The 12137-nt window shown below is 43.1% G+C and overlaps 1 protein-coding gene and 1 non-coding gene across 3 annotated transcripts in view; both read left to right on the top strand.

Moving 5' to 3' along the window:
• The first annotated feature begins 5766 nt into the window (after positions 1–5766).
• On the top strand, positions 5767–5839 carry TRNAA-AGC (transfer RNA alanine (anticodon AGC)). Its single transcript has one exon. It is a non-coding gene; the product is annotated as a tRNA-Ala (tRNA).
• Positions 5840–6079: 240 nt separating this feature from the next.
• VPS28 (VPS28 subunit of ESCRT-I) overlaps positions 6080–12137 on the top strand; it is a 35470-nt gene continuing 29412 nt past the window's right edge. Inside the window, exons 1-3 of one of the 2 annotated variants that reach the window (XM_078786592.1) lie at positions 6080–6237; positions 9925–9989; positions 10128–10159. In XM_078786592.1, coding sequence (XP_078642718.1) covers positions 9959–9989; positions 10128–10159 — 63 coding nt within the window. In that variant the 5' untranslated portion in view covers positions 6080–6237; positions 9925–9958. Of the gene's footprint in view, positions 6358–9924; positions 9990–10127; positions 10160–12137 lie in introns of both variants that reach the window. The other variant, XM_068130537.2, reaches the window with a different exon arrangement.

The raw sequence follows: 12137 nt of genomic DNA, 5'->3' as shown, positions 1-12137 counted from the left end.
CACCGACAGACCCAATGACAGACCCAATGACAGACCCATCGACTGGAGCACCCGCAGACCCACCGACCGACCCACGGACAGACCCAATGACAGACCCATCGACAGACCCATTGACTGGAGCACCCGAGAACCCACCGACCGACCAACATACTGGCCGTACCACCAACCGAAGTTGTATACATTAAAAGTTTACATTATTCTTAATATATAATTATTCTATTTTATTAATCAACTGTCAGCTAATGCTGTGCGACCATTCAGATTGGGCTTCTTCAAGGCAACATCTGAACCATGTGCAGTTGAGCTAGTGTTTTAACGCATTGCTATTTAAACATAGGATCCAGTATTATGGTCCAAACAGCATGTAATTTCAAAATTGTGGCCAATTACAATGTGATTCTGTAATTAGGTACAAGTAACACAACGTGAATCACGCTGGGATAAGGAATGTCCTTTGCAAATAACATTAATTATTGCCAGGTGATTCACATTGTGTTGATTAAGACTGTGTGGATTTTGTGCACACACCACCACCTGGTGGCCAAGCAGGGGAATGTTTCGCCTTTGAAGGTTCGGCACATTGCTCCAGATTCATCCATAGGTTTGGTTGGCTCCATCATACCTCAACAGCCAGCTGTAATGGGTTATAGAGGCGTGGAGGGCCCAAACAATAATATTGTTGCGAGAATGGCCAGAGGGGGTAAAGGGAGTAAGATAGACTATAGTTATTTCATTTATAAACATCCTGCATAAGTGTTTGGTTTCAGTGTACAATGATAGGGCATCTGCAAAGTGTGTTCAGAACAGATTAAAAGTGCCCCTCCCTTCCAAAATGTGTCTCAGTCCCAATCATCCTTCCCGACTAATAATTAAATTGTCTCCCTTTGGAATCTGTCCATGTGTTTACTTTGAATTATGCAGCTCTGTGAACCAGCAACTCCCTTACCCTTCTAAGAAGGCAAACGTCCCACTTCAGCAATCGAGGTGCTATCTTGCATGAAGAAAAGGGATGGGCGCAGGAAATAGAAATGTCTTCAAGCCATAAAAAGTTGCAAGAAGCTTGATAGCGGACCAATGGGAGCACACGGCTACACACGGTCACAAGGCCAGATGAGTCTTGGGGTCTAAGAGAGTAAACAGTAGAGTTATAGTGTAGTAGGAGAGCGCGATAAGAGCTGGAGGAAAGCACAAGAGAGTTCAGGAATAGAGTTCGGGAAATAGTTAGGGAGTTCTGGAGAGACCAAGAAGATGGTCGAGAGAGTTGAGAGTTCACTGTTACAATTGCTGTGGAACCTGAAAGAGATTGGGACATCATCTGTCCATGAGGAGAATGAACCTCAGACCTCAGACAAGCCACACTCTGTCTATCTTTCTCCTTCCCGAACCATTGCCCCACTCCAGTACCACCCAGCGCAAGCATTACATGTAGGGAAGGTTTTATTTCTGCCTCGTCATCTATATCCTGTCTGAGTGCACGTGTCCATATGTAGGTGTGATCCGGCCATTAAGGTAACGTTCTAAGCCATCGAGATAATGTGGGCTTGTGGGAATATACTGTGGTTGCTTCGTGAATTAGCAGAATAAATCCTTGCTTCTTCCCTCCCCTTAAATAAAACCTGTTCTTCCATTACTGGAGTATCGGTGTGGTGCATAGTCCAGAATCGGGAACAAATAACTGTGACATGAGTGAAACCACAGCCATTGGAAATTGGTGCCAAAACTTCTCGTTCGTATGGTAGAAATGTGGTGGTTGGCTAATCGAGGGTCTTCGCTCGGCCCCCATCCTTTTCGAACTGACGAACGCATCGCAGGTGGCAGGCTCGTTGGAGGTTCTGTGCATCAAAAACTGAAGTAAAGATATTTTCAGCCTTCCTGGTGGGCAGCGGACAGCCCCAAGGACTATCCGTCGCTAAATTGGTCATCGTCCAGGTGGAAGAGTTGACCTCGTGTCCATCCATGGTCAACCGTAACGATATCAACCCTAACCTAATCTGCTGGGACGAGCTCAGCATTGAGGGTGATGTTTGCCATGCCCCTGGACTCTTAGATGTGGGGGTGGTGTGGGATGTGGCGAGTTGGGGATGGGTGATGGTGTGGTGAAGGCGGATGTGGTAAAGGTGAGTGGGGAATAGTGGGGGGGGAGGGGGGAATAAACCGGCGAAATGCTGGCGATACATACATACATAGATACATACATACACATACATACATACAGACAGACAAATGCTGTTTCAGGCGGCATTGCCCTTTGGTCTATGCCGCAATAAAAGACTGAGTGTGTGTGTGTGTGTGTGTGTGTGTGTGTGCGTGTGTGTGTGTGTGTGTGTGTGTGTGTGTGTGTGTGTGTGTGTGTGTGTGTGTGTGTGTATCCATAACATTAACAACAAGGGTAAGGCAAAATGTCTTTCAACCTTTGATTTTTCCACATTGTACACAAACATTCCACATGACAAGCTGGTAACCGCATTGGACAGAGCAATAGATAAAGCATTTGCAGGAGGTAATAGAGTATACATTAATGTATATCAAAACAGAGCACACTGGTCTGTAAAGGATAATCAATATTCATGTAGTTTTTCAAAAAGTAAACTCAAAGAAAGTATTCGATTTCTGCTAAACAACAGTTTCTTTACATTTGGCAACAAGATTCTCCAGCAGACAGTGGGCATACCCATGGGTTCAGATCCCGAGATACTCCAGCAGACAGTGGGCGTACCCATGGGTTCAGATCCCAAGATACCCCAGCAGACAGTGGGCATACCCATGGGTTCAGATCCCAAGATACTCCAGCAGACAGTGGGCATACCCATGGGTTCAGATCCCAAGATACCCCAGCAGACAGTGGGCATACCCATGGGTTCAGATCCCAAGATTCTCCAGCAGACAGTGGGCATACCCATGGGTTCAGATCCCAAGATACCCCAGCAGACAGTGGGCATACCCATGGGTTCAGATCCCAAGATTCTCCAGCAGACAGTGGGCATACCCATGGGTTCAGATCCCAAGATACCCCAGCAGACAGTGGGCATACCCATGGGTTCAGATCCCAAGATACTCCAGCAGACAGTGGGCATACCCATGGGTTCAGATCCCAAGATACTCCAGCAGACAGTGGGCATACCCATGGGTTCAGATCCGGCCCCTTTCTTTGCAAATTTGTTTCTGCACATGTACGAGTTTGATTGGGTCCAGAACATGTGCAGGAATAAATCAACAACTGCACGAAGATGCGGAAACATCTTCAGGTTCATTGATGATTTGTTGGCAATTAATGATGGATTTATATTTGAGCAGCTTCATGATGATATTTATCCAAAAGAACTTGAATTGAAAAAGGAAAACCAAACTTCCACTTCAGTTTCCTTTTTAGAATTACAAATCGATATCCATAATAATAAATTTCACACCAAGTTATTTGATAAACGAGATGCCTTTCCATTCCACATTGTCCGAATGCCTTTCTTAGACAGCAACATTCCCAAAAAGCTATTTTATGGTACGGTCGCAGGTGAAATAATTAGGACTGTGAGAGCAACCACACACAGCTCTGAACTCGTCAATAAATTACAACAACTAGTCACACGTATGTTAGCGCAGGGAGCTACAGTTGGTAGATTAAAACAAGTTTTCTTTAATATCACAAAACAACACCAAATCGAATTAGTAAAATACAATACGAATAGTAAAAATATTATTCATGAGATCTTTATGTAAATACAGTACAATATAATAATTAAATATACTACAAATCAATGTTGCTAAGAATCAGTGGTTGCTAGGATACGGCAGCATGCCAAAAACCGTTATAAATGACAGTTTGAACATTCTAAGTGCAGTTTGATCGAGAGGTAGGTGGTGTGGTCGTGCTAGTTAGTAGATTGATGTGTTTAAGGCAAGATGTGCATGATTTAATGATATTATCATATTATCGAGTGTGTAAGGAAAGTTATAAATATATGATAACAGTAGATATTGTTAATTACTTATATATGAGTAGATAGATATTACTTATTTACTTTCTCCGTTTTTGTGTGATTTGCCTTCATCATACGGCCCGCAACTTCCACATAAATATTCATATATGTGAAAATAACATCCATCAATCTCATGTTGGAGTTCTAGCATGTTGGTTTGAGCAGTGAATTTCAAACTCCACGAGAAACTTTTTATTCAAACTCGAGCAGATATTTCTTCTTCTTCAAACTCCCCTCTTCCCCACGTGCCTGTGTTGGTGCTACGTGCAGTGTTTATTCACACATGTATAGTTTACCACAACAAATTAACCAGCAGGAGCGAAGTGAAGGCTTCTGCAGCGAAGAAATCTCCGAGTTATAATTTCCGCGTTATGAAGGCGGGAGGATTACAATTGAGGATTACGATTGAGGTGATGCTGGTTTGGGTTTATTTAAGAGGTGAGTTAATAATAATAATAATCTATCTATAATTCCAGTAATCTCTGTACGTTTGTACGTTTGTACGTTTGTCTGTCTGTGACCGCTGTTTCTCGACAACCACGGGTCCGATATACTTTTAACTTGCCAGGTATATTGCTGGGGACCCGAGGATGTGCCTTTTCAAGGTTTCATATTAATCGGACAATTACTTACCGAGCTATGTCCAAAAAACGATTCAACCAATCAGAGAGCAGCGAACGATCGCGTGTGCCGGCGTTGCGAATGGACCAAACCATTCCATGTAAATAGAGGGGGGGGGGTTCTGTGGTCGTTGCGAATGGACGAAACCATTTCATGTAAATAGAGGGGGGGGATTGTCACTGTACTCGCAAGCCGTTCGCCGTTCGCTTTGGCGTTGCGAATGGACCAAACCATTTCATGTAAATAGAGGGGGGGGATATAATTTTAGATAGATATATAGTACGGGCATATATATAGTACGGGCATGCCCTAGTAATAATAATAATAATAATCATAATAATCTTTATTGTCCCATATTCAGGAAAATTCTTCTTTGGTGACACTGTAAGTTTCACCACCATAAAAAGACATAAAACATCAAAGGGAATAAGAAAACAGGGTAAAAAAAACATGGAAGATGGACTTAATCAGTAAAAGGGCTAGGAATTTGAATTTAGCATTTGAATTGCACATGGTACAAATGACTTTTTGAAAATGTTCTTCTTCATCTGCTTAACACGAGAGCATCACCCTGATGGCAGTTTTTCAAAGAGTCCGTTCAAGAAGTGATACATGATACATACATCGACTTCCTTTGCAATGCTCGCAAGTGTCGGTTTGGGAAGGGTCTTTGGGTAAAGTAAAGGGTCTTTGGGTCTTATGGGTCTTCCAGGTCTGAAGTAGTTTTGGGGTTTAAAGTGTCTTTCAAGTCTTAAGGGTCTTCAGGGTGTTAAGGGTATTTTTGGGCTTAAAGAGTATTCGGGATCTTAAGGGTCTTCGGGGTGTTAAAGGCATCAAAGGGTCATAGGTGTCTTCAAAAGTCTTACTCTTAGGGATCTTTGCGGTCCAAAGGGTCTTTGGGGATTCCAAAGGCTCCCCCCCTCCACCCCCCCTCATCTCACCTCTACCTCTCACTCCTCTCCTCTCATTTCCCCATTCCTCACTCTCATCTCCCTTCACTCCTCTCCTCCCCGTTACCGTTTCCCCCTTTCCTTTACATTTTCCTTCCCCCTTCTCCCTGTCATCCCTCTCCCCTTCCCCCTTGCCAAGAGGCGAGTAATAGTAATAATATATCCCTTGTCATTGAGACATTTGAGTATGATAATAAATAAAAGGGTATAGTTACAGCACAGGGGGATTAGCTCAAATGGTAGAGCGCTCGCTTAGCATGCGAGAGGTAGCGGGATCGATGCCCGCATCCTCCATTTATTTATTTTACCACGCTTGGTGGTGCAATGGTTCAAATGCTCACTCTATGGCTGAGAGGACAACGGTTCCTTCCCGGTGGAATCATAACAAAACCCCACAAAACGGATATATCCTCTCTTCCTTGTTAAATGCTGCTTCATCATGAAGAGAAAATTCGCACAGCAGTTGTGCGCATGCGTGGACTTAAAAACTAAAAAAAAAAAACATGCCTAACGTGATTTGTTACTTCCTTGGTTGACGTGCAGCATTAAAAAAAGAGAGCAAGGAGAAACACAACCAAGGCTTACATTTTGGTCGGTCTTATAGTGTCATACGATGAAGTACCTTGAGGTATAATATTAATTATACCATCAAAAACAACAAGCAACAGATGCAGATGGTTTTTCCATTTCCGGTATGAAGGGTTTGTGGGAAGAAAGGCGGAAGGAAGCGAGTTGAGGCTTCGTGTGTATTTTTATTCGTGGATATCTTCCGTAATTTCGTGATTAAAATCGGCATTTTGTCTTTTTGTGAGGTAAGTTTGGCGCATCAATCCAATGTAACACTAATAGTAATACAGCCATCGGTGCTTATGCTTTAGTTTAGCTGTCGTTCTGTTTTGTATCCTTGGTTTGTATATTTCCCAGGCTTTCTCTGAAGTCCGATAATGACCTGATGAGCTAATCATAATGACGTTCCACCTTTTAAAATTGTTGAAAAAGGGAAACCTGACGGTGTGTGTGTGTGTGTGTGTGTGTGCGTGCGTGCGCGCGCCGTAGTGTGTGTGTGCCGTAGTGTGTGTGTGCCGTAGTGTGTGTGTCGTAGAGTGTGTAAGCCGTAGAGTGTGTAAGCCGTAGAGTGTGTGTAAGCCGTAGAGTGTGTGTAAGCCGTAGTGTGTGTGTGTGTGTGTGTGTGTGTGTGTGTGTGTGTGTGTGTGTGTGTGTGTGTGTGTGTGTGTGTGTGTGTGTGTGTGTGTGTGTGTGTGTGTGTCGGTGTCGGTTATCTCCATTTGCGGGTTTCAGGAGGTGGAACGAAGTCCTCCCAGGACCCAAAGTATCCACCTCCTCTTTGGTAAGGGATCAGGGTTCATGGACCAAGCTGTTAAACCTTTTCGTAGTTTTTTTCCAAGGGCTCTTTTCAGGACCAAATGCCAAAACCCTGTGCAGCTTCAAACTGTAGTTTGTTTGTGGTAATGTTCCCAGGGAGGGTTTTCAAGATCTCTGTAAGGTTCTTCTTTATTATTCGCGTTGTCTCAATTATTTATCACTCGTACAATTTCGGCGCTCCTCCGCTTCCAGGATCTTTTCACTTCATTCTTAAGGTTTTGGTATTTGGTCATTTTCTTGATTTCTGCATTATTTAGGCCAAAATTGCAGGGTACTGATGTCTCAATCAGCAATGCTATATTTTCCTTTTGTATCTGAGTAATGTGTCCGGTCACAATGCTTTGTTTTCTATGTTCACGCTGGATGGGACCATCAGGTCATACGTGAGCATGATGTCCTTGTTTTCAATGATGGCTTTTGGTTCATGTTTTCTGCAGATGTGCCAGTGGATTACTCGACATATCTTGTGCCTTTGGTTGTTCAGCTGTTCTGACATGAGTTTTTTTACATCCCAATAAGAAATGACTCACGCTTTCTGTTTCTACCTTGCAGAGCGTGTGTGTGTGTGTGTGTGTGTGTGTGTGTGACACAAGTTGTTTTTGCCCGCTTTCCTTTCATGTTGGTGGGACTCGGAATGCGGAACTGAGATCTACTGGGTCTCAAAGTATTCACCTCCGTGTGTGTGTGTGTGATAGTTATAGAATTGTGAGGAACAGAAATGAAAAAATAAGAATGTGTGTGTGCCACCTGTGTCGTCGTCTCCACTCAGGAGACTTTAAGACAGAATAGAGCCTTCCCTGGTCCTGTAACACCTACCGTATCTCCAACTCAGCAAGGAACCACGACTCATAGACCAAGCCCTCTCCTCATTCGTGTCTGATTTACCCCTCCACCTCAGGGGTTCGCCCGATCCCACCAGGGGACATCCCGGTACACCATACCAGTCACCATCTCCACACACGGTCTCATCACAGCTCGGTCCCATCTGTCCACGATGGGAGGGAGTTGCCAAAAGGGAGTCGTCCTCGGTGGGAAGGCCAAAGCATACCAAGCTGAGGGAGTCGCACCGTGGGAGGGAGTCGCCAAAAGGGAGTGGTTCTCGGCGGGTAGGACTAAGAGCACCAAGCTGAGGCAGTTAACAAAGCACATACAGTCACGTGAAAAAGTAAGTACACCCCATGTAAAGTTTTGACTTTTTCAACATATTTCAACATACAGCTATTTGATCTTCATTTCAACAATATTGATAGATAAAGGTGATATAATATAACAAATATCATGAAACATTTACATTTTGTAGTCCATTGTATAATTTAAATAAACATAAATGCAAATTTCGCATGTGCAAAAAGTAAGTACACCCCAACATTTATCACTACTTCAAATACCTAAAATTAGAATCAGGTGCACCAGCTCAGGTGCAAATGATTAGAACATCGTTAGAGAGGATCTTGGAGGAACCTGTCTTATTTAAACCTCAGACATTTAGTTTGGTTTGCTCTTTGTTGTTGAAGTGTGCGGCGTCACCATGCCGAGATCAAAAGAGCTCTCTGATGCCTTCAGAAAGAAGGTTATAGATGCCTATGGGTCTGGGAAGGGACTTAAAAAGATCTCCAAACAATTTGAAATCAATCATTCGACTGTCTGGAAGATCATCTACAAGTGGAGAAGATTCCAAACAACTGCCAACTTGTTCAGGCCAGGCCGCCCCAGCAAGTTCAGCCCGAGAGCAGACCGCAAGATGCTGAAATAAGTCTCGAAGAACCCCAGAATGTCATCACGGGCCTACAGGTAGCTCTTGCCACTGTTGATGTCAAAGTGCACGAGTCTACCATTAGAAAGAGGCTGCACAAGTTTGATCTACATGGGAGGTGTGCCAGGAGGAAACCTTTGCTGTCCAGAAAGAACATCAGGGCAAGACTAAAGTTTGCCAATGAACACCTAGGCAAAGACCAGCACTTCTGGAACAATGTGCTCTGGACAGATGAGTCAAAGGTAGAACTATTTGGCCACAGTACCAGAAGACATGTTTGGCGAAAACCAAAGACAGCATTTCACCACAAGAACCTGATACCAACTTTAAAGCATGGTGGTGGAAATATTATGGTTTGGGGCAGCTTTGCTGCATCAGGGCCTGGGCAGCTCACCATCACAGAATCCACTATGAATTCTTCATTGTACCAGAGGGTGCTTGAGGATAATGTGAGGCCATCTGTCGGAAAGTTGAAGCTCAACCGAAGGTGGACCTTGCAACATGACAATGACCCTAAACATACCAGTAAATCCACCAAGGAATGGCTGAAAAGAAAGAAATGGAGGGTTCTGGAATGGCCATGTCAAAGCCCAGATCTAAATCCCATCGAGATGTTGTGGGGGGATTTGAAACGAGCTGTGCATGCAAGAAACCCCTCAAACATCGCACAGCTGAAAGAATTCTGCATGGAGGAGTGGGCAAAAATTTCTCCCAGTCGATGTCAGAGACTGGTAGACAGTTATAAGAAACGCCTACTTGGGGTTGTTTCTGCCAAAGGGGGCAATCCCACCTATTAGAGCCAAGGGTGTAATTACTTTTTCCACATGCGAAATTTGCATTTATGTTTATTTAAATTATACAATGGACTACAAAATGTAAATGTTTCATGATATTTGTTGTATTATATCACCTTTATCTATCAATATTGTTGAAATGAAGATCAAATAGCTGTATGTTGAAATATGTTGAAAAAGTCAAAACTTTACATGGGGTGTACTTACTTTTTCATGTGACTGTAGGTCTTGCATCCCAAACACTTCAGCCTCACAGAAGTTTTATATTCAGCACAGTCTTAGACCCATCGTCTCCTTCTGTCTGTCTGGCTGTGCAATGGCTGAATACAACCACAAAATATCTCCTTTCATTCTGTCGACCACTGTACTCAGACATAGGACGATGTGTGATGTTTACATTGATAATGGTTTTAGAAAAAAAAGTTGTTTTCTTGCATTTCTCTTGACAGTTGCTTCACCTGCCATTGAAGTGCTCTGGAAAAGATGTTCCACGGTGTGGCTGCTGGGAATGCTGGTGAGTGGTTGTCCAACTTCGACATTTAATTTGTTCATCTTAATATTGCTAGTAATAGTAATTATGACTGTCACTTTTTATTGTTCTTTCGACCGTATTGCATTGTGGATAACCTTTGACATGTCATATTTTTTGCAGCTCCAACCAATAATCAAGATCATCTTTATGAGGTAATACATTTTGATCTGTTGTTTGTTTTTGCAAAAGGTGATGGCTTAGCTCTGTGAAAGCACACATGACTTTTACTTCCGTAGACCACTGTGTACAACAGCCAAAACTAAATATCTGCCTTGGATCACAGATCCAATTAATTAAATTAATGTACTTGTCCAGGACAGATAGGTGTGCCCGATTTACTTTTGGTTTGGACAGAACATTTACCTGCTCATTAGAGTTCCGATTCTAGTTATGCTCGTCCTTGTACTCTTTTTATTTGCACAATTTGGATGTTTGATGAATGAAATGAATGAATGAATGAATGATCGTTTTAAGGCCATTTTCCCCGCTGGAGCGGGGGTTAGCCTTGCGGGTCCCATGACAATCATGGTTCCCTCTTTGAGGCAATGTTTTTATGGCCGGATGCCCTTCCTGACGCCAACCCTTGGTCGCCTCTTACGATGCGCAGGGATACGGTGTACCTATTCTAAACCGGGGTACACACATGTTTGATGTTATATAAAAAAAACATCTCTGGTTTTGCAGTGAGAAATAAGAGGTTGATAAGAAAGGAAAGAAACAAAGTCCTCGGGGGAGGACATCTGTAATTGACCAATCACCACTCAGACTGAATTGCAATTTTATTGCGAGCAGGCTGTCATGTGTAATTTTCTGTCATGTGTAATTTTCTGTCTTGTTGCTTCTTGTGGTATTTCTACTGTGGCGTGCCCTTGGGCCCGTTAAGATTTATTTCGAGAAGACCTTCCGGCTCCGGTATGATTCACTGACGGCACATATCTCAATTGTAATTCGAGATGTATAATATATTAATCTTTGTTTACCTTGTTTAAATACCCCCACCCCCCCCCCCCCCTCTCTTGTTTAAATACACTCATAAATTCACTGGGTCTTCTCTGAGGTTCCCACAATCCCAAAGCCGCCTTGGCTCTATTCAATCCTTTAAGAGTAGTGGTTCTTAAACCTTTTTCTCAACAGGGACCGGCAAAGTTGCCCCCCAAAATAGGTATTTGCCTTCTTCTCGGAAACTACACACGCCATTCCAATGAAATTTGACCACAACCTTCATCACGCGTATTGTACCAAAGTTTGTTCACGGCATAAAAAAGAAATTGGGGTTTATGGGGATGTGCGTGGGTTTAAGGGTTCAGGTTTGAGGGGTTTAAGAGGGGGAGCTTTGGAGGGGAGGGGTGAGGAGGGAGTTTAGGAAGGGAGGGGTGAGGAGGGAGTTTAGGAAGGGAGGGTTGAGTGGGGAGTTTAGGAGGGGAGGGTTGAAGGGGGAGTTTAGAAATTGGATGATTAATGAAAAACGAACATTTATTACAAACTGGGTTTATTGTGATTTTCAAGTCAGAGATCTGTTTGAAAACGATAGAGGAGGGGTGGAATGAAGGTGAGTTTAGAGAATGTAGAAAGGAATGATTGTAAGAGATTGAATTGTTTTTTGAAATGGATTGATTTGATGAGGAAATTGAAAAAAGCCTTTTAAATAGGAAGAAAAACGGCGTGTTCTAATAAACCACTGAATAAAACACTGCAGGGGAAAGTTTAAACATATTTAAACAAAACCGTGAAAAACAATCTGGGAAAAGTCCCTGAAGTGAGGACGTGGATCAGAGAAAGGAGAAAGGGTTAAATTAGTATGGAGGAAACTAGAATTGGAAAGGTGAGTATCGGCTGGAGATGGAAGGAAGAGGTGGAAGAAAAGGAGATAAAGGGGGCGGGGCGAGACAACAAGCACGTGTCTGCGAGGAGAGAAGGAAATAATAATAATTTTTTTTTTGTATTTAAAACGTTAGACGAAGGGTAGATGTTCGGTGAAGTTAGGGGGAGAAGAGAAAATCTAAGAAATAAGCAATACAGCGAAGGAAAGAACTTAAATTCACAAAACACCGACGGGGGAGGGAAGCCTCAAGTTACCAGTCCGCGCACGCGGTTCGAACAGAAAACGATGAATTATAAACAAGTTTGCAC

Source organism: Myxine glutinosa, chromosome 11 (assembly GCF_964187855.1).
Source record: "Myxine glutinosa chromosome 11, kmMyxGlut1.1, whole genome shotgun sequence".
In the NCBI taxonomy this organism is placed as follows: Eukaryota; Metazoa; Chordata; class Myxini; order Myxiniformes; family Myxinidae; genus Myxine; species Myxine glutinosa.
Note: the sequence above shows the minus strand (reverse complement) of the source record. Positions and strands in the feature narration are given on the sequence as shown.